Below are 23,800 nucleotides of genomic sequence, written 5' to 3' on the forward strand. Positions count from 1 at the left end.
TTGAGCTTTCTGCACAACAGCGCCATCTGGTACCTGCCCCAATGTAGAAACGCCACTGTTGTGGTGTTGCATGTTAGAGGCAAATAGACCAAGACCAGTGGGATTCAAAAAGGATTCTGAGATAATGCAAAATGTAGGCTATTGCAAGTCAACGCAAAACTATTGCAAGGAAGTACTAAAGTATTGCGAAGGAAGGCAAAGGTTGCTAAAAAACTCAGTATATTTAACATGGAATGTCCCTAATTGATACTATGGAACTGGATGAGCAGAAGTGTGGTGTGACTGGATGATTGATTTTGAGTTTATTAATGATGCCAGGTTTGCAGGTCGCAGTATGTAATACATGATCAGGACTGTACATGTGCATATATCAGTGCAGACAAGGATATATGCACATGTATTTCTCTTTTTTTTATATATATATATTTTCTTTTAGGATTTTTATGCTTTTATTTGGACAGGACAGTGAAGTTATGACAGGAAGCGAGGCGGAGAAGAGGTGACTCACAGACTCAAGGTGTCATTGTGACTGGTATTCACAGTGGCTATACTTTTGTCTTACTGACATCTCAACATGGACTTTCGCTGACCCTAGATGCACTGAATGAAACGAATCTCATGAGAATTATCTTCATGATTGCACTTGTAAATAAAGTGGCACAATAACTATATGGCGACAATTTTAAATTAATTCTGGGTCATTTTTTTTACTTTTGCATTCCCTCACTATAGTTTTGAGTTCCTTTGCAATAGTGTTGTGTTCCCTCGCATTAGTTTACGCAATAGTCGCAAATTATACATAGTAGCGCAAAAGTTGCTCAAAAAGTCAACACCATGACCCTTAGAGCTTAAGGGGATCAGTATCAATCTTACACCAGAATCTGGTTGATTTGTGGAGTCCCCTGAAGGTCATTTCATAGTCATGCTTATCATTGAGAAGTAAAACTATATTCACATATTTAAATCCAAGTTCAAAGTACAACTGTATGAGCTGATCCATGTTCTGTCGTTGCATGTTAGAGGCAAATAGACTAAAAGGATTCTGAGATAATGCAAAATGTAGGCTATTGCATGGGAACGCAAAACTTATTGCGAGTGAAACGAAACAATTGTGATGACATATTAAAGTATTGCGAAGGAAGGCAAAGGTAGCTGAAAAAAAACGTTTGTATGTGAAAGTGTGCTATAAAAATAAAATCCATTATTATTTTATTTATTATTAGTAGTATTAATCTTACACCTGATTTTGGTTGATTTGTGGAGTCCCCTAAAGATCATGATGGTTTTTATTTCTGAGCTCCCTTTGCGTTACCTCACAATACTTTTGTGTCCCATCCATCCCTGTATCCTGTAGATCACTGTAATGCTTTCTTTTAGTCAGCCCTCTCATTGTAAGTATTCATTTATGTTTACTTTCATTGATTTCATAGTCATGCTTATCATTAAGTAATAAAACTATATTCACATATTGCAACTCTATGAGCTGATCCATTTTGTGGCGTTGCATGTGGAGGCAAATAGACCAAGACCAGTGGGATCGCAAAAGATAATTCTGAGAATGCAAAATGTAGGCTATTGCATGGGAGCGCAAAACTTATTGCGAGTGAATGCAAAACTATTGCAAGGAAAAAGTAAAGTAATGCCAAGGAAGGCAAAGGTAGTTGTAAAAAAAAACTTCTCACCATACAAAAAAACTCCCACCATGACCCTTAAGGGACTCCGTATATTTACAGAGGAATGTCCCTAAAGGTAACTAGTGGAGCTGGATGAGCAGAAGTGTGATGTGGCTGGATGATTCATTTGGAGTTTATTGATGATGCCAGGTTTGCAGGTTGCAGGTTGTAATCAATGACCAGGACTGTGTTCAGTGAAGACAATGATAAATGCACATGATTTTTTGTTTTTTTTTAAGATTATCTTTGTATGCCTTTATTTGGACAGGACAGTGAAGTTGTGACAGGAAGCGAGGCAGAGAAGATGTGGGGAAATGACATTGGGCCAGACTTGAACCTGTGTCTGCGTGGGCAATGAAGCCCGTAAATGGGGGGACTTATCGGCTTGCGCCACCGTGCCCCTTTGAACATGTATTTTTACACACACACACACACACACACACACACACACACACACACACACACACACACACACACACACACACACACACACACACACACACACACACACACACACACACACACACACACACACACACACACACACACACACACACACACACACACACACACACACACACACACACACACACACACACACACACACACACACACACACACACACACACACACACACACACACACAGAGACACAGACGCAAGGTATCATTGTGACTTGGCTAAAATTCACACTGGCTACTTTTGTCTTACTGACATCTCAACATGAACTTTCGCTGACCCTAGAAGCACTGAATAAAACGAATCTCATGAGAATTGTTTTCATGATTGCACTTGAAATAAAGTGGCACAATAACTATATGGCTACAATTTAAAGCAGCAATAAGAAGTTCTGTTCCAAACCTAGCAAGCAAACCACCTAAAAGACATGCAAAAACTTTACAAACACCACCAACAGCCATGTGGATACTGATAGAAGCTTGCCAGCACACTCACTGGTGTCTTTTGGCAGTATAGCTGGCAATGTCACTCTCATTGTAAGTAATAATTTATGTTTACTTTCACTGATTTCATAGTCATGCTTATCATTAAGCAGTAAAACTATAATCGCATATTTAATTCAAAGTACAACTCTATGAGCTGATCCATGTTGTGGCGTTGCATGTTAGAAGCAAATAGACCAAGACCAGTGCGTTCGAAAAAGGATTCTGAGATAAGGCAAAATGTAGGCTATTGCATGGGAACGTGAAATGTATTGCGAGTGATTGCAAAACTATTGCAAGGAAATACAAAAGTTTTGCGAAGTTATTTTGCGTAGTTATTGTGCCAATTTCTTTCACGTGAAATCATGAAGATAATTCTCATGAGAAGTTTTATTCAGTGCTTCTAGAGTCATGTTGAGATGTCAAGACAAAAGATGTTGAGATGTAAGACAAAAGTAGCCAGTGTGAATTAAGGCCAAGTCACAATGATGAACTTGTGCCAATGTGCCCCTTTGCACATGTATTTTTACACACACACACAAACACAAACACACGCAAGGTTACATTATCATTGTGACTTGGCCTTAATTCACACTGGCTACTTTTGTCTTACATCTCAACATCTTTTGTCTTGACATCTCAACATGAACTTTAACTGACTCTAGAAGCACTGAATAAAACTAATCTCATGAGAATTATCTTCATGATTTCACCTGAAAGAAATTTGCACAATAACTATATGGCAACAATTCAAACCTAATTCTGGGCCTTTTTTACATTTGCATTCCCTCGCAATAGTTTTGAGTTCCCCTCGCAATAGTTTCGTGTTCCTTTGCAATAGTGTTGTGTTCCCTCGCATTAGTTTGCGCAATAGTCGCAAAGAATATCTAGTAACGCAAGAGTAGCTCAAAAAGATACCACCATGACCCTTAGAGCTTCAGGAGAAGGCAAGAAAAACTTCTCACCATATAAAAAACTCCTACCATGACCCTTAAAGGACTCTGTATATTTAACATGGAATGTCCCTAAAGGTAACTAGTGGAGCTGGGTGAGCAGAGGTGTGATGTGGCGGGTTGATTGATTTGGAGTTTATTGATGATGCTAGTTTTGCAGGTTGCAGTATGTAATAAATGACAAGGACTGTGTTCAGTGAAGACGATGATAATTGCACATGTATTTTTTTTATTTATTTTTTTAGATTTTCTTTTGGGCTTTTTATGCCTTTATTTGGACAGGACAGTGGAGTTATGACAGTAAGCAAGGCGGAGAAGAGGTGGGGAAATGACATCGGGCCAGACTTGAACCTGTGTCCCTAGGGCAGGGGTACTCAAGTAGAAAAAAAAATTCAGGGACTCAAGGGGCCATTTATTGGGACCGTGTATGTCTGATAACGTATCATAACATAACGTATGTATAACATTTACAACATAACATTTCCTTTTTATTAAAAACAAAAATATTTCCTAAAATAAAAATATAATTTTAATTTGGGCATATATTAAAATAAATAACTTACTAAAACCAAACATAACCCTGTTCAAGATAAAAAACAAAAAAAACAAATAGCCTTCAGGCAGCCCATTTTTGTGCTTTGTTTACCAAACTATTTCACATTTCTCACATGTCCCCTTTAATGGGAGAATTGGCCTCTGCTTTCTTTGGCCAATGCTTCAAACCTGGGCTGATATGGTGTGATTGCCAGGGAGACACACTGATGCACGTGCTCGTTGGTTAGGCGACTCCGGAACTGATTTTTGATGAAGTTCATTTTTGAGAATGCAGATTCACATCTGTATGTGGATCCAAACATTGTAAGGATGTGCACTGCCATCCTATTCAGCAGGGGGAAATTGGCCGCAGTTACCATTTTTGCCCACAGAGTGATGACGTCACACTGAGTCTTCCTCAGTGTGATATTCTCCTGCAGGTCAATCAGCTCAGTTTGGAGTGTTTTCTTTTTGGGGCAAATTTGGAGCATGCCATTACGGCTCCGGTCGGTATACGTGTGACTGACTGCTGCTGAGATGGACTGTCTGTCTCGAGTTTGGGAGGGCTGGAGCGGTATGTGGGCTGGAGTGCTATCTGTTTATCGTTGCAACCCCCAGCCTCGTATTGAGATCGTGGCGCGCGGTTTTTTTTTTTATAATTAAAAAAAAAATTCAAAACAGCTCGACACAAACACACACACACACACACACACACTCACACACACACACACACACACTCACACAGACACAAGGCTATATATCATTGTGACTTGGTTAAAATTCACAGTGGCTACTTTTGACTGACATCTCAACATGAACTTTCACTGACCCTAGAAGCACTGAATAAAACAAATCTCATGAGAATTATCTTAATGATTTCACTTGAAATAAAGTGGCACAATAACTATATGGCCACTATTTTAACTTAATTCTGGGCCAATTGTATTTGTTTTATCCATAATTTGACTCAAGTATTCCCACCGTGGAGCTGAGCACTTTATTAGGGAACCCTATACTCATACTGGGTAGGGCCTCCCTTTGCTTGAAACAGCCTCCATTCTTAGTAGCATGGATTCCACAGTAAATAACAAAGATTCCTTTGAGATTCTTGACACCTCCGCCACCAGCCTGGACAGCCATGGATTCATTCTGACCCTCAAATCTGTGAGCAGAAATGCAGACTCAAACCAGACTACATTTGTCCAGTCTCCAAGAGTCCAGTCTTGGTGAGCCTTAGCTGTCTGTTCTTGGCTGATGGAAGTGGAAACAGCTCCTGCAAGCCTGAAAATGACTAAGGATGACTGGAGGGAGGTGATGCAGCAAAATGTTTTTGAAGTTGAGGTCCTTTATCGACGTTCATCAGGACCAGTGTCCCATTCTATTGAAAGAGGAACTTACACAACCTGCTGCAAAGTCAGGCATAAAAGCAAGGAGGTGGTCAGCTGTTCGCAACCCTGATTCAGTAGAGAGGAAGACAAAAACCTCACAGGGTGAGCAGATCTTACCTTCTGAAGGCTCTACATTTTCACTCAGGTAAGACATTTTTAATACTCATCCTTGTGAAAGTTTTTTTAAATAATCCTTTCATGAATGAAGATCTATTGAGACAGGATTCAACTTTAACCGATTTATTTAAATTATTAATTTATAAGAGATTTACTCTAAAATGGAGAGTAAGACAGCAGAGTTGTTTAAGTATGTGTGGTTATGATATAATTGTATTGTTTTTAAAATAATAATAATAATTACTCTGTATTTATGTACCACTGTATTGGTTTTATCTATCTAATTATTTTCATTGGTTTTTATATTTGTATGATAATTTTATGACATTCTATTTTATTTTGCTGCCTCTGTGAAGCACTTTGTAACATAGATTTTGCTCTCTAATTAAAGATTATTACTATTATAAAATGACCAATGACATTGGAGCCTAAGCTGTCTGTCAGAGATGTGACACGTTGTCTTTTTTTTGTATTGTTTTCTTTTATCCACAGGTGAATCTGTCATGGGTACCTCTAACACCATCCTTGCCGTCCTTATCTGTAGCTGTTTTTTCACAGTGACATATACAGCCAACGATGTACAAAACTTTACATCACCTGTTAAATGTCTCGGCTGCACACATAACAGCGAGTGCAGAGACCATGAGGTCTGTGAGCGGAGCACTGGTACCTGTTGTGATGGATGTCTTGTTGCACCCTGTGGAGTGAACGCCAAATGCTCCTACAAGACTCACCAGAGGAGCTGCACATGTGTGAGTCCATGGAAAGGAGACCCTCAGAAAGGCTGCAGCAGCCAGGACCTAAAGTGGATTCAGACTTCAGGAAAGCCTTCTAGTAGGTCAACTTTGAACTTACATCATAATACCTATATACTCCTGTCTTATGTCAAAAAGCATGTTCTTACTTTTTTAACTCATTAATGCTCAAACTCATTAATGTTCAACAGATGCTGTTGTCTCTAGAAAAGGACTGGCTGTTTGCCGTGCCCACGGACCAGACGGAGGGTGGCACAGTGGATATTTAAAGGGCAGTGAATGTGCCTATGAGTGGGGCTGGAAGGAGCATAAAACCCGTAGCTATGACGTATGATGAGCATAAGAAAGAGCAAATGAAATATCAAATTATATAGATCACCCTAGTAACATCTTTCTCAATTAATATAAAGTAAATCATCTTGCTCTTAAATAGATGCAGTGACTTGTATTCTTCAGAGCTCCTCAGTTTGTACGACTTCACACTTGTTCTCCCTCTCTGCAGCTCTTCTTACCCTCTGAACCTTCTCATACACACACACACACACACACACACCCTCAACACTTACACACACACACCCTCAACACTCACACACACACCCGCAACACTCACACACACCCTCAACACTCACACACACACACACTCTCTCCTACATTTGACATGCCAACACCCATACATCCCCTGCCAACAAACATACATCCATATTCCTCTAGTGACTCTTTCTTGCTTTTGTTATGTTTGATACAATTATTTATTCTTTTAATGTAATGTTGTTGTCCTCCCCTTTTTATGTTTCTGACGAGCCGGGGTATAACAATTTATTTATCTGAGGTCTTCTTTCAAGTCTGCAGAGCGTCATAGCTTAGAGAAGTTTAAATAAAATCTATATTATTTAAATACAATCAAATGTGTTTTTGTCAAACACATTTATGTTGGTGTTAACATTGAGAAAATTAGAATTTTATATGAAAAATTGGCATTTAATTGGTTGAAAATGGCTCAACATGCCATCTTCTGTTTAAAATCATCCTGAACCTTGCAAGGCCAATGCTGACATAGAGTGAACTGTTTGGGACTCTTCTACCTCATAAAATGGGCCGCCCACCTCCCCCAGCCCCCCAAGTGATTGTCTCATTTCCATTTGCTGATGGAGATTCATCATTCACAGGAGTTTGTGTAGCCCTCTCTAAGCCCCTTGGCCACTTTTTAGCAATTTTCAAAATTATGCAGTCGGTGGAGTAACGTTTTAATGCAGTTTCCAACCTTGGCATATTATTTATGTTTTTTGTATATTTATCTTGTAAAAAGTAGGCTATATAGCATCCATTACAATGTGTATTTTGTTAATACAATGATTAGATTACACAAGTTACAAAATGTATTGTGTTTTTTTTGTACATCATCTTCATGTGCTTTTGTGCTTGTTTTCAGATTTTGACTGACTCATGTCCAGTGTTTGGCACTGGTTATAAATGGATGGACGGGTGGCAGGGGGACACATTTGGGTACGATGAGTCACGAAGGTGGACTGGAGTCAAACTCTACGTGTGCAGGTTAGTCACAGCAGCATTTCCTGCAGAGAACACATTCAAAGCCATCTCTCACATAAATGTTGATACGATTGATGGGCTGGCTCTGATAGCAACACTTACATTTATGATCATCTGCTTTTGTTGTTTCTGAGCTCTGCTCTGGGGGAAATAAAAATTAGAGAGAGCTTTTCACGTTTTTCTGGCATTTGACGACCTTACCACCATAGGCTCAGTTTGTAAAGGGAGGGTTATTCAGTTGGTTGAAATTGAACAACCTTACCACTAGATGCTACTTAATCCTACACACTGGTCTTTTAAAAACAAACATGATTTGTCCCAACTCTGTATTTCTCTGATTTGAACCTCAGGTTAAGTTTTCTCTTGAGAAAATATGATTTTAAGCTACTCTCCAACAGTATAAAGTAAATAAAACGTATACCGGTAGGTTGAAAATGACTATAAGAAACCTTTGTACTAAAACTACAGCAAATGTGTAAGACCATCACAACCTCATGTTGGCATTATATGGGGATGCAACATACATGGCAAAAGAGACACATTCAAAACTGATGTTCTGTTCTTTATCGCCCTCTAGTGTCAAGAAGAATGGCATGCCTGGGAAACTCTTCAACACTCGCCATGGCTTCATGTGCCATATCCCTGTGTGGAGAGACAACAGACACTCTGCATTTTATTCTCTTGTTCCAAAACCATGTTTTTGACCACCATGCATTTTAATATCTAAACATTTGAGCTTTGTTGCATTAAATATACTCTATTTTGGTTTAATAGCTAATGCTGTTTATGCCTTCTATCTTTAAATTAGGTAAAAAGATAGAGTAACTAATGCTTGCTGAGACAGGGAAAGATTAAGGAGCCAAACAGCGACCTAAGAGTTCAAAGATCGTTAGATCATTCTTAAGATCCTTTTGTTTTCCTAAGATCATTAAATGCTGTTAAATGACAATACTATTACTCTCGAGTAGATCTGATGCAGTTCTAACCCACCAGGGCCACATCCAGTCTAGAGTAAAGTAGTGTCAGGAAACACTTCTGCTTATTTGCTGCTGCTGATTGATGTCACCTGTAGCTGCTGATGATTGATTATATCTTACAGCTTTATTAAACATGAATGAAATTATTTGATGTATGATTCAAAAAGCACACTGACCTCTGGTATAAAACATTTGAAATTCAGATGCTGCATTTTCTTAATAATAGTAGGCTAGTAAATAGGACATTTCATTATACTACATTTCCAAAGATCTATCTAATGCCGCTTATTCCTCAGATTAATGTCGTGTTCCGGTCAAAACTGTTTTGAAACACTCTTTAATAAAATTAAGATTTAAGTGAATATTTTGAGTGAAAGACCAAGAGAATAAACAGCAAAGACATATTTCTTCATAGTGAATATGAGCAAAGCAGTCTATGGGTGCCAAAAATTGTGGAGGGCACTGTATTTCTGTGTGAGAATCAAATGGCAATACATTAATTAGGTACGTTTTCTCAGGTAGAGGAGAATAAGTCAGTTCAATGTTGCATTTATGTTTGCACATACAACATATTAACAGCAACAACAAACAAACAAAAAAAAAACATATGCACGCACATTATTAACAGTCTGCATTTATTAAAACCAGATAAAGATACAAAGTATTTATAACATTGATATTATTTTATTCACCTAGCATGTCTGTGCATATTAAGCCAAATCTTAAAATGAAACCACAATGCAAGACAAAGGAAAAATGGTGTGGTAATTGCTAGACATATATAACAATGTCAGACAGAACAAATGCTACAGTTAATTAATACATAAGTTATTGTCAAAGTACTCCATGCGAAAAATGAAAAGTAAAATGTACTGAGACTGAATACTGAAAACACCAATATGGAAATAAAATTGTCAATGATAACAGTTAAGGCTTAAATGTAAGAAAAAAGGAAAGAAAATAGAATGGATATTAATAAAAAATATCAATACTCACAAAGATGATTAATAAATGAAAATATACTAATACAAAATCCAACAGTAAATACAGTCATTTGAAAATGTTCACTATAAATGAATACAAGGGTTATTTTTTGTCAAAACAAATGTACACTTCTGAGTTTACTAGCTTGATGAAGATAGGAAGGGTAGAGGCAGGGTCAGTTATTGGCATGAAGAGTTTGTTTTGTGGCCAGTTGCCAGCATAGAATGAACTGCAGTTGTACTTACTAGACTTTATTTCACTTGTAAACATGCTTAAGTTCCATCTCAACATCGAGGATTAATGTCTTTTGACACGTAAGAAGCACCTCATCTCAAGAATGAGGAAGCACACAGCACAGAACAGTGCATGATCGCCTCCCATTCTTGTGGCCCAATGTTTCTGTCCATTCCAAAAGAACCCAAATGACAACCTTATTTTCAAAATGTCCGACTCCAAAAAGCTTCCACTGAACACAGAAGACCTGCATTATAGGGAGCGAGTTTCTTTTTGAGGTTACTTTTTCAGTACTCTCAGTACAGCACCAGAGTGATTGCCCTCTTTTGGAAAAACAAACATAAATGAAGAAGGAATAAATTAAATAAAAACATATCATGAGGGAGAGAAGACCTAGGTCATGTGACGGGAAAAAAATCAAATCGTCAACCTCAGTTAAGAAGAACCCATTGTAACAACTTAAGCAACATGTGTAGAAATGGCAGCATATCGAGACTGATTTAGCTGACGTTTATGCAAGGTGTTTTTTTTTTTTTTTTTTTAGCAGAGTAAGGCAGTTTGTTCCCTTTGACCTCATCAGGACTGCAAGCGCTCACATTTGAACTGGAGCATCTATTTGTGGCATTGAGCACATTTGATCCATCCCAATGAATGAACGAATAGACGACAAGCCATTCAAACACATTCAAACTGAGCATCACCACCACTGGTGAGCCTGTCTGTCTTGGTGTGCATCTGAAGCGAGAACGGAAGAGCATCTCTGTTTATTTGCTGCCGTACAGAAACTAACTGCCATGGACCACTACAAAAACAAAAAAAAAACATCTTTGCATTTCAAGCTAAGTCTGACTTTCTCTTCAAAGTGACAAAGCAAGCCTGTGTAAGTGAAATGAGCTTAACAAGTGACTGGTATGATGCATATAAAAGAATGAACATGAAGTGAACCTGGGAGTGGTTGACTTTCTGTTTGGGTTGATAATACAGTAATGGAATAAAACAGTATAGATGAAAAGTCAGTACAGTATGTGTCATCATACTGAAGGTTTAGGGTGCAGTTCAGAGGACTACAATGATTTTTGGTCCAACTATTTGAAATAGTTTCCCACACCATTTATTGCTGTACTGGGTTGTTAGCTGTGATGAAGAAAATATACATTTAAAAAAAAAACACATAACTAGCCAACAACACTGAATCAATAGTCATTTTATGAAAAGCGGGGGAAAGGCTGCATTAAGGTGACATTCAAACTCATTCGCAAGGGCAATTCTTGCATTTCATGCAATTTAGTTTTTATTTATTATTTAACAAGGTCAGTGGCCTTGGTAAAGCTGTGAAAGGTAAAGACTCTCACTATAATTTTGGCATCACGTGACTAAATCTAACTGTTATATGGCATTAAGATTAGAATGAGCACACAGCATGGGATGACAACGGACTATATCATTTAATTTAAATCTTTTTTTGTAAAGATTCTCGTTACAATAACAATTTCAGCTGGGAAACATTGGGTACCATGACATTTTTCAGGGTAAAAGGAGATAAGATCATGCCTGGAGGACTGTTTCTCTCTACAAATTAGAATGTTCTTGCAATTTAACCAGTAACAGTACGATAACATTTAAGTATGGGGAAAATGGTACTTGGCAGCAAAAAAAGTTAAACGAGAAATTCTTGGAAAATGGCTATTGATTCAAAGAATTCAGAACATTAAAAAAACAACAATGTTCCCAAACTGAACAGCATACGTAAAACAACAAATGACTCATTCATTCTTACACTTAAGGTCATTTTTACAAGTGCAAACGCAGCATGACTAATCTACTTGCAATACCTCAAAAGGTATACAAAAATGGCATCAATTCAGTTTGCTCAATGAATTCCGTATTAGTATTTCATAAAATTGGTATCATTCATACTCATATATAGGATTGACAGACTATTGAATACATATTTTTGGTCAATTTACGATGTATAGCCTGTTTACGATGTATAGCCTGTTTTCTACCTGCTTTACTTTTGCACCTTTAAAAATGTCATCCTAAGTGTGATCCAAGACCAGACGAAGCGAAAGAATGTCTAAGTGAGACATTTGCTGGACCAACAAATATTTCTCTTGTACAAACAGGAAATATGGAAAAACTGAGGAGAACCCTTGAGTCGGTAAGAAAAGAAGGAGATGAAGAGTGATCCAACGACACCTAAATAACATGATAGTCTTAGAACCTTTAGCTGCCTAAAGCAATGCCTTATTCTTGAATTAAAAAAGAAGGAGCGATCTCTACATCATTTTGAACCGAAACCACAAGGCCTGAAAGTGCTTTTTAAAAGATTATCTTTGGGCGTCTCCCTAATACATCCTTGGTAACAAACATAAGTGACAGCAACAAAATGGTATCCGGCTGTCTGCTCTAGGGATGCAGTTCACCTCCAAGAGAGTCACAAGAGCTGTAGATCATTAGAGCAACTGTATCAGCAGGTCCGTCTACTCTCTATAAGCAATACAGAATTGTTATTAATTGGTTAAGGACTACAAACACACCAACAAACAAACAAACAAAGAAACAAAAACACACCCAGCAGCAGCCACTAGGCCCTTTGAGGACTGAAGTGCTGCACTCTCTGCTCTATTTTAAAGAGAGCAGGAATATCATCTGGCACATTCTGAAACTGCTTTGCAATAAAAAAAGACAAAAAAGAAGAAGTAAAGTGAAAAAGAGGAATGACAGAGAAGGGGTGGGGGGTGAAGTGTGGACTCAGATGAGAGAGATGCGTATAGGAATGTTAGGAGAGTCATTTCTCTGGGGAGAGTGGTGGCTCACGAGGTGTTCCACGACTGTGTGTTTGGACATGTGCTTCATTAGGTAGGTCTCCTGTTCAAGGGAAAAACACAACGACAGCTTGTTACATCAGGAACTACATTAAATAGTGTGCAAAAACAAAACACACAGGTCATTCATTTCTGAGAAATATTCAGCATTTTGAAAAGAGAAATGGAAACTGATTCCAACGGACACTTGTAAAAATGTCCATGTGTTGGGATGCTTCACTGATGCATCAGAGTTTGCTGTCTAGTGACCATTATTGTGCAGGTCACATCTTCCTTCTACATCTTTGAGGTGTTGCATGTTTGTGGGTTGAACCCTCACTGTACTGGTTAAATGTGAATCTGTCACAGAGTCGTAGTGAGCACTCATCTCTCCTGTGTAGATCCCCTCATGTTCACCCACCAAATACACACTGATGGCAAAGGAACTAAAAGTTCTACAAGTAAAACCTAAAACTTGCTCCCCCCTTCAGATGAGCCCAGTGTGCTCTGATTGGTCAGCACTGGGCAAAAAGGGGCAATAAGGATTATGGTACGAGATTGCGTCATCATGTAACAGAAGATAAGTCTGGTATTACAACAAGGCGTTTCAGCCTGCTGAGAAAAGTAGTCTCTGTGGTAGTCACAATTTTTATTGTGATAATTTTCTGACACGCTTTCGGTGGGAATTTCAACCATTAAATAAATGTATTAATGCATGCATGCATCCACATACAATCCTTTTAATCTGATGGTGGAAGTGTTAGTAAAAATTCAGAGATTCAGAGTACTCACTGAGGTGTAGGCCCGGCCACACATACTGCAGCAGTAGGCTTTAGCGTTTTTGATAGCGTGAGCGGAGAGGTGTATCTGTAATGAGGCTGAGTCTGAATATGCACGGTAGCAGTTTGGGCATTTATACGGCTTGTCTTTATTGTGTTGCCTCTGGTGTGACTGAAACAAAGGAAATAAAAAACATACACATTATAATGTCATCATTTTTGAAGACATACTCAATGATAGGCAGCACATCTCATAGACTGCAAATTAATGAATAAAGTGAATTAATACAAAGCAATGGCTCTTCAGAGAATACTTCCCACTTAAATCCCAATAAACTTTCATGGCTCTCAGCGTTCTCTTTTCTAATGCACAAGATCCCGGGTGAAATTGGTGGGCCGGTCTCAGTGGTGCATTAAGACCAAACTGGGTTGGCTGGGTTTATGGGGAGTGAGTGTGGTGGAGCACCTGGTTAGTTTTGTTTAGTGTAACCCTTCCTCTTGATGCATCATCTTACACCGGCTGCAAGATCAGAAGCCACGGCATCTAACCCTGTGGTTGGTCCGCCTGTTGTCCCTCCTTAAGATCCTTTAACCTCACCAGGCACACAAGGAACACAAAACTACACAACGAGACTAGAAAAGTCTGCCTTTCACTGAAGGACACTCTAGACAATGCCGGTTCTCAGAGGGACACGCTTGCTATCTTGTGCCCTTCAGCATCATTAACTTTGTTATTCCTGTGCCTCCCTACCAATTCTGAAAAGAGGTACATGTGGTTTGTTTTTGTGGATATACAGAGCAAACAAAGCATGTCTTGCCTGAGTACAAGTCCCAAACCATGCAGTTGCTATAAACACACCCACAGCTGAAATTGCCACCACACCTTAAGATTACGCATCAATGCATGGCTGTGTAAGTGGGAAACACAATTATTTAAAGACAGTAGTATGCTCGTCTCACGATAGCACACTATATTTAGCTAAAAAAAAGTTTTTATTCAATGAAAGCACACTATACGTAGCTAAAAGAAGATTTTGTTCAATGAGAGAAAACTATATTTAGCTAAAATAGGTTTTTATCCGATGAAAGCACACTATATTTAGCTAAAATGACATAGCTTCCAAAAGTAAGTTAGTTAAAGATGAAACATTATAAGCAAGACTACTTTTTTTAAATAACAAAAAAGGAAAAGAGCCTGAAGTAAAAGTTTGGGCACCCTGCATAGTAAATACTTAAATACCCCCCTTTGGGAAGTGTCACAGCTTGTAAATGCTTGCTTGGGGGATTTTCGCCCCTTCTTCCTTGCAAAAGGCTTCAAGTTCAGTCAGTGTGGACACATGTGTCCAATTTCCGATTTCAGCCCGATTTAAATTGGATATTGGACACATGTGTCTCCCCAGAACTAGATTCATTGTGTCCGACTTGAGTCCGACTGGACTCCGATGTAAACCCCTGGACACACGATTCGATTCCGCTGGTAATTGGACTGGGCACGCATGTGTCTCTCGTATCTGATTCAAATTGGACAACAACAACTTTTGCACGTGCTTGAGATCGTGCCCACAGACATATACATGCATCATATATAATGTATATGATATGATAAACGCTGCTAGACGCTCAGTTCTTGTGCTCCCTCTCATTCACGTTGAAATACTGAAAGCGAAACTGAAACTTAGAAACTGGAACGCAACTGTTTGGGACAGAACGCGCTAATTCAGTGAACAAATATTTTCATATTACTTTTCCACCCGTTGTAAGTCATGTAATCCATTCATATCGATGTGAATCAATCAATACTAATACAACTTTAACTGTGGTGTGTTTTTGTTTCATTTCACAACGTATTTACTGTATAATCAACGGTTTTGTTTCATTTCACAACGTATTTACTGTATAATCAACGGTAGCAGATGTAAACATTCCGCATTTGATTTGAACTGATCTAGTTTTGTCAATTCCATGTGCTTTGAGATAGAGCAGTTAACCCCCCATGGAGATCCCATGGAGAGAATCGGATAGGATCGGAGTGCTGCCATCATGTGCCCGCACTGAGTGAGGTTCTTGGGCTGTCTTGTCTGCACTGCTCTTTGGGGTTTAGGTCAGGGGACTGTGTATGGAGAATATGAGTCAGTTTTTTGTATACATAAGTCAACCAAAGGGGATAGGGGTCAGGAATAAAATGAATGCATATCACACAAGTTCAGGATGTGTGCCATTAATTAAAACCTTAGCAGTGTGCCTAACTCAAACTATTAACACTCAAATTCCCTGTTCTTCTGATTTTGTTGGTGTTAATGACATACAAATTACAACTCATTTTTCTATAGCTCCAAATCCTGAAGATGGTTTGCCAAGTCTCTGTGATTAAGAAAAAGACATGGAAGTTTTAAATTATGCTAAATGAAAAATCTTCTTCTGAGGAACTTCCACCGATGCAGACTCTCAACTGTTAGTTTGGCATGATAGCAAACTGTTTACATAAACACCAACTTGTCACATAATGTTCTGAATATCCATATAATCGCAAGCTTTGAAGCCATTGACATAAACTCTAACATGTCACATATTTACGGAAAATCCAAAATAACGAAAATGTACAATTACGAAAACAATCTAAGTTTTCCACAAGAAGTTAAATAAAAACTACAGGCACTGAATATGGAGAGCTGAAGAATAGAGAGTTAAAACACTGACAGTGCAAATAGTCAGCGTTCTCTCGCCTAGTGGACTCTTGCATAATCCCCGAAGCAAGGAGCATTGAGGAGGCATTGCAGCCTTTGAAGACAAGGCCAACACAGAAGTAACTACACTATGGACCATATCTCCTTCTCTCTCTGTTGCATAGAATAAACAACACCCTACCCATCATATTGGCATTCCATCTAGTTCTTTACTAAATCACACAACTGCAACTAACGTCAGAGCTAAAATAGAGGTCTGTTTTATTATAGTATAATATTGTTTTCACAGGAAATCAGAACACGCCAATCTTTCATTTGCCATTTCCACTCAGGCCCAACGATCTTTCAGTTGGTGTTGCTCCAACGATCTTTCATTATGTAGACTATCTAAGGCTTTTTCACACTCTGATAGGTCTTTAAGCAACACCTTTCACAAACTGTATGGGAATCTGTTGAAGTAATCATGTTCCATGTTGCACTGTATAGTAGAGTCATATAACACCAGTATAACATGAAGCTCTTTCACATATGGTGGTGTATCTCTTGGTCAGAATATGTTTCACCTTGTAATGATGTGATAATACAGCATCATAATGCTCAAACACACACTGCTATGCAAATCCAGAAACTTTTCAGGGCCTCCCCAATAAAACACGTCAAAATCACTGCATCAGTATGAAAGGATCTACATGTATCTGTGGAGTGGTTTTACAACGACTGATGCTGTTCACTTCTCCATACTGAGATATACACTGGTCATTGACAATACTCCATACTGAGATATACACTGGTTTTTCATTAGCCTATTGTGCTTAGTCTATACCAACATGACAATCTAGTATGATGCAATACATCTCTTTTCATCTTTTTATAATGACCCATAACTTTGAACTGCATAACATATGTATCGCAGATCTTACCTGGAGGTTAGAAAGCTGTGTAAAGGCTTTTTCACACCCAGGGTGCGCACACTTGTAGGGTCTGTCGCCAGTATGAATTCTGTAAGCCAGAAATAGTTGCTGTTTGAAAGCACATCGCACTCTGGTAAATCCAAGACCATACCATCATATTTAAACAATGAAATAGTTTTCTAAAAGGCAATTATTGCCATACCTGTGCAATGAAAACATTATCTGAGGAATTATTCTAAATATTTCTACATTTTATAAGGCAAGGCAAGCTATAGAAAATACAAAACACTAAAAGATAACAATGTTAAAAGTAGAATACAAAATTAAAAGAAATGACAAAGTACAGAAATAGAAATAAAACATAGTGGAAGTAGTACCGATTGTGTGTTTTTATCACTAATACAGAATCATCGATAGCCATAAAAAATCCTTAATAGAACCTTGATGTAGAGCCTGATAGAGACGTTTTCAGAGAAAGGTATGAAAGAGAGCTTGGAAGCCGAGAATGGAGCCTAAAAAAGGCCTGCCAATAGAGTCTCTTCCCTGTTAAGAATGACTGGGGGTCTACTTGGCACAAGAGAGATGTTTGCTACATTTGGGGGCATATCTAAGATCCTCTGGGAGTTTGTTCCAGTTGCCTGCAGCATAACAACAGCTGACCTGAGTCCATGGATCGAGGAGCCCAACTCAGTTAATATTCTTTAAGTATATCAGGTATATCCTTTATTCTAGCTATATTTTTAAGATGATGGAAGGCCATTTTGGTGATTGCATTGATGAAGGTCAGATCGGAGTCCATTTGAACAACAAGATTTTGGACTTGGTCTTTGGTATTAGAGCGAAAGTGTTTACTATTAGTAATTCTCGTCTCTTTCTTGCCAAACACAATAATCTATGTCCAGTCCTTGTTAGGTGTTAACACATCTAATTATTAATTTGCTCTTTGACATTGACACATTGACTGTAGCGGGCTATATGTGTATCATCTGTGTAACTATGGTAATCAATGTTATTACACGGCTCTTCTTAATGCTGTAGAATGCTCCATTCACTTGAATGGGGCTTCCCAACGTTCTGCGGTCAACTATTTTCCGATAACTGACCGTTGCTATGGACTTAATGACCGCTGTCAAGGAAAGTGGCCTTTTTGCCTCTAATTCACGTCTTTCGTAGCACTCCGCAAGTAGTACGGTAACTTATCAATGGAGTTTCAGCGGACGGTTGAGCAGCTGTGTTCTAAAGAATGTTCAACTGTCTTTGAAGTTCAACGTCTTTGGCGAACTATTTCTCTCCTTTTAAACACTACGTATAGTAACAAATGCATTGTAAAAAGACACACGGTGTTAAGTAATTTGTTTGTTTTAGTTGTAACCGTATAATAAGCGGGATAATGTATAGAACGCCGGTCATTGTCGGGAAAATAAGCCCCTTCAGGGTGAAGCAACACCCCTCCGCTTTCGCGTCGGGGTGCTGTTCGCCCTGTCGGGGCTTATTTTCCCGACAATGACCTGCGTTCCATACATTATCCCTTACTTATTGTTCTGTAGGATTTGGCCCAAAGACAGCCTATAGAGATTGAACAGAAGATAACTGATCCCTGGGGGAGTCTGCATGTCATAGCCACCCTGTCAGATTCATACTTCAGACTAAGTAATTCCGGCCTTCTAAATAAGGCCGGTACCAATTAAAAGCTACTCCAGATAGTCCTACCAAATTTCCAACCAATCCAGCAGTATTCTATGATCTACTGCGTCAAATGCAACACCAAAATCTGGTAAAATCAGAACTGATATTTGACCTGAATCAGTATTCAGCTGTACATTATTTAACCCTTTTATGAAAGCGGTTTCTATATGGTCATGAGCACGGAAGCCTGATTAAAATGTGTAATTGACATTTTTAGTAATTTCGATATCAAAATATGCATATTCCATTGAGCTATTTACATAATAAACACACTCCATCACTTTTTCATTTTTTTTACATGACGTTTCAATTTCCTGAATACATATATGCTAGATCCTCCATCCCTCCCCGGAACACTGCTTAGGTGTACTCACCTGGTGTGTTGTTGAAGGTGAGAGAGCTGGCGGAAAGAGTTTTCACAATAGGAACAGTGATAAGGCTTAATCCCTAAATGAATGCGTAGATGCTGGGCCAGGTAGGAGGCGTTGGCGAAAGATTTGGAACAGTGAGGACACTTGTGTGGTTTGGCCTCTGTGTGGGACTTCGAGTGCATCTGCATCTCTGACTTAGTGAAGAACTGCAGGGGACAAATTTTACACCTGGGACATGTGGAGAGAAGAGAACTTCATGAGTAGGAACAAAACCCTACTTATGATGTAAAGTTCTCCGCTGTTCTAGAGGCAGTTGTGACCCCTGACTGAATTGAAACCTTTTAATGAGAAGAACTGTATCTTAAAGATCAATGTAAAATAGGGATGCTAGGAGAAATCTCACAAGTCTTCACAAAATTAAACTCTCACAATATGCAGTACTGACCACAGTGAGACCAGAGGCCTGAGTATCAAAATACACCACAATGACATTGTACAGTATGACACGGCAAAATGTGGTGTGACATACTAGGCTCCCTGACCTACCCTACACTGCAAGCTGTGCAGCTAAGCAGATACATTCACAAACAAGGTCAAGTTAGCTAAAGAGACTAAAGGGACCATAAAGCTAAAAAGGGAATCAGAAGGCAACACTGAGTTTCACACCTGTACGTTTTTCCCTCTTTGGCAGTAATTGTGACACAGGACTGGTCTGTGCCGGACGCCAGGATTGGGTAAGGCACCACAAGAAGAGGGCCTGAGGGGTTCTCCGCTTTGATCTTCTTGCGCCCACGTGGCGTCTTGGGTGGCGGCCCCAGCATGCCTGCCAGGGTTCCACCCTTGATCAGGTCCATGCCAGGCCCGCTGGCCAATCCAGAAATGACGTTGAGGTTAGGGGCTCCACCCAGTCTGTGCTGGCTGCTGGAGGTCGGCGTTGTTGGGGTGATGGCTTCTGAGGTGTTGTGGGGTGTGTCTGTGCGAGAAGATAGTGCTAAACCTGAAACCACCAGATACAACTAATAAAATTGTGAGCACACTTCACAATGGAAGTATAAGATAACAGCACTTTAATCATCATAGTTATACAAGAAGATATAAAATTGGCAGCTGAAAAGCAAATGTGTTCCTGACTAAACAATCTACACAATCTTAATTAGCCAGACATCAAATTGGTATTTGTGTACCTGAGCGCTGGTTAATTCTATTGGCCTGCTCGATAGATGTGCGCATATGCCAATCTTCCCATAATCCTTTTGCTTTGACTGCTGCTTTATCATCCATATTCAAGTCTGCATTCAGATAAAAGAAGCATATTAGATAACCACTAACAACAGTTAGTGTAAAGACAGAGATTCAAGATGCAAGATCAAGATAAGTAAATGGTTGGTAAAGAAATACAGGGCAAAGTCAAACTGTACTAATGTGGTAATTTCTTTCCTCTCAAAATTCCATAAAATATAAATGCTTTGCTCCATCATTCTGTGTTCAACTGTGTACAACTGTGTATTTTTTTACATTTACATACAGGATTGTTACACTGGCAGATATTTTCATGCAAAGCCACTTATAGTGCAGAGTAGTCATACAGTTACCAGTATGTGCGCTCACTAGGTTTCAAACCCTTAGCCCCCTCCAACCACCTCATCATCATCATGTGACAAGTCAACTTATTGGCATGTGAACCTCACTAAAAGTAACAGAGCTCTCTACCAGTGGTGTCCGGGAGGTGGTACCTGACACAGTGCTGGAGGCTGGCCGGGCATGAAGCGCAATGTCAGGCTGCGACGTGGAGTTGTGAACCTGCAAGCCGGGAACCTGCTGCAGCTTGGGGATAGACATCACATGTTGGCCGGCTTCAGAGGGCTGAGAGGCTACCAGCAGGGTCTGCTGAGAGGGAACAGTGGTGGGTGGCAAATGCGGGGGCCTGATCTTTTCTGCCATCAGCTGCTCTTTGATCTTGTTGATTAGAACCAGGTTATCCAGCTGCAAAAGTCATGAGGTTTTTGTGCTGAGCTAAAGACAGTAGGCACCACAGTGCACACCAGCAACAGTAACAGATCAGGTGAGCGGACTGTATGAGATGGCATAGTAATGCAATATAATCCAGAGAACACAACAAAAAGTGGATGAGATATGCTGATAAGATAGATTCAATGGTTAGTTCATTTTAGTGCATACTGGTGTTATAGCAGCCGGTGGAATGAAATGGACCTAAGACATGTCTGATCCTTTCTTCTACCAACTGTCTTTACACACTGATTCCAACTGTGCTTCGACACATGCAGGTTACTCTCGGTGAAGTCTGAAACTATTGTTCTGTCAGTTCAAGTCACGTAAGAGAGGTAAAGGTTCACAGAAAAACAAATGCAAGGCTAGATATATCACAGAGGCAACAGCTTTAGCCACCTAGCAGTGGTAGCCTTTGGTGGTACCTAGCATTGTCTAACTAACTAGTCCAACGGAGGAAAGGTGTGGCGGGACAGAATGAAAAACACTCCAATGACACTAAAGTATGTAGAATGAGGAGTCGGACAGAGTGAGGTGATGGATGATGATTCGTTCCAATGACTGAAGACACGAGAAAGAAGCTCTCACCTGACCAGGCATCGAAGGCGGTGGCGGCCAGAAATATGGGTTATTAAATCGAGGCTCTGCCATCCTGCCAAAACAAACAGTGTCATGTAGTCAGTGACAGTCCCCTTGGCTTCTACTTTTTATATTTCATTGAAAAGTGTGATTACATTTAGCCTTGTCATTTGAAAAGGCCTTCTACTACTTCAGCCATAAAATCCTTCAACAGCAAAGCACAAATCTCTGGAAGGAAGTGCTCAGACATAAAAACAGTATGGTATTCTTCAGCAATGTTCTGCCGAACAGTTGTCTGAGTGACAACACAGTTCTATATTCACCAAGCTAACATTAGAAATGAGAGAACAGCCAAATTTAGACACTTTTCACAACATTCTTTCTAAGGATAACCAACAATTGTCCATACCAAAAGGGGGGTTGGTTGTGTTCAGACATTTTTTGCTGGCCCCTGCCAGGGAAAACTCCTTTGGATAATGGAAACAATTAGAACATGGCATGGTGTTCTGTGTAGCCTATGTAACAACATGTGCGATCACGATATTCGAAATTTCTTTTTTTTTGTCAACTTATCGTGAACAGAGGTGGTGTCCATCTACCCTACCTATCCTCTAAGGCCTCTAACTCAAACATTTGCAACAATCAGACCTGGGTAGTCAGTGTGTTAACTTGCAATAGAAACAGCTGAGCTGAACATTGTTGGCCTGTCACCTAACGAGTAACATTGTTTAAACTGCATACCTTTCGACGTGCATCACGTCACACACGTAGGCTATGTTGTAACGATGTACACGTAGAATACTAAACACGAGCGTTGAAACTTTAAGCCTAACCAAGGACGATAAAAGGCTATATGCTTTTAAGACATGCCGATAAAGCTTCTTCGTTGGTGCGTAGCTACCGTGACTATACCAAACCCAAAAATGAGTATTTTCCCCTTTAAAACCGGACCTCATTCCCTCAGTTAAAACTGAACTTCATACACTCAACAGAATATTCGGGCTTCAAATCTACTTTCCCTCTTTTTAATGAAAACAGATTGAGTGCCATCACAATAATCGTGTAATATTTTGTGCCTTACACGTTCTCGTCAGTTTTTATCAAAAAATCAGACAAAAGAAAAACAAAAATGGCAGCCTGTCTTATAAGGAAGGACGCCATATTCTGCAGATCCAAAATTTAAAACCCCTTCATATGTATCAGAGACTCATTTAATACGTATAATTATATCTGCAACATAGCCCATGATAAACATGTAGCCTATGTTTGTGTTTAACGAAGGAACGATTGTTTACAGAATAGCGCGTTTGAATTGCCCGGCCCCTACTTTAAAAAAAAAAAATGACACTTCCTACAACAATCATGCCTTGCAAAATTGCACCGACGCTGATAAGGCACACGGTTTGGTCGTGCTATTTACAGTCACAACAGCCAAACCTATACTGACCGCCACACTGGTGTAGGCTACACGGTAGGCAAGACAATTGACTCGGCAAACCCTAGCACGATGGATTCTAAAATCGCAGTTACAGTCATTTGCAACTTTGTAACGATTGAAATGGGCGTCAAAAGCCCTTCACAGCTAACACATGGTGCAACATATTGTTACATATATGGTGGCACTTATAGAAACTGGGATGTCATTCACAGACCTGGTATCCCGATTGCTGATTTATTTCCCTCGCAAGCACAGCTTTATTACAGCAAAAGCTTGATATTCTTTCTGTCTGTCTCAGAGTTCAGAGCTTCCGGGTCGCCTGCTGTTCACTTCTGGGTGTTGCAGCACAGACCATTTGAATTATGTGGAGTACACATCTTTTTACATTGATCTGCAGTATAACACAGAGAAGTCAAAACGCGAGAGAGAGTCGCA

The 23,800-nt window shown here is 39.5% G+C and overlaps 1 protein-coding gene across 1 annotated transcript; it reads right to left on the reverse strand.

Annotated features, from left to right (window-relative positions):
• Positions 1–9,581: 9,581 nt before the first annotated feature.
• znf362b (zinc finger protein 362b) lies at positions 9,582–23,650 on the reverse strand. Its single transcript, XM_080854299.1, has 9 exons — positions 23,580–23,650; positions 21,937–22,000; positions 21,075–21,324; positions 20,526–20,630; positions 20,008–20,338; positions 19,345–19,569; positions 17,294–17,372; positions 13,703–13,861; positions 9,582–12,974 (listed from the first exon to the last, which is right to left on the reverse strand). Exons 2-9 carry the CDS (start codon positions 21,997–21,999, stop codon positions 12,858–12,860), a joined length of 1,329 nt encoding a protein of 442 aa, XP_080710425.1. The 5' UTR covers position 22,000; positions 23,580–23,650; the 3' UTR covers positions 9,582–12,857.
• Positions 23,651–23,800: the final 150 nt, after the last annotated feature.

This window comes from Sprattus sprattus (assembly GCF_963457725.1).
Source record: "Sprattus sprattus genome assembly, chromosome: 16".
Taxonomy (NCBI): Eukaryota; Metazoa; Chordata; class Actinopteri; order Clupeiformes; family Clupeidae; genus Sprattus; species Sprattus sprattus.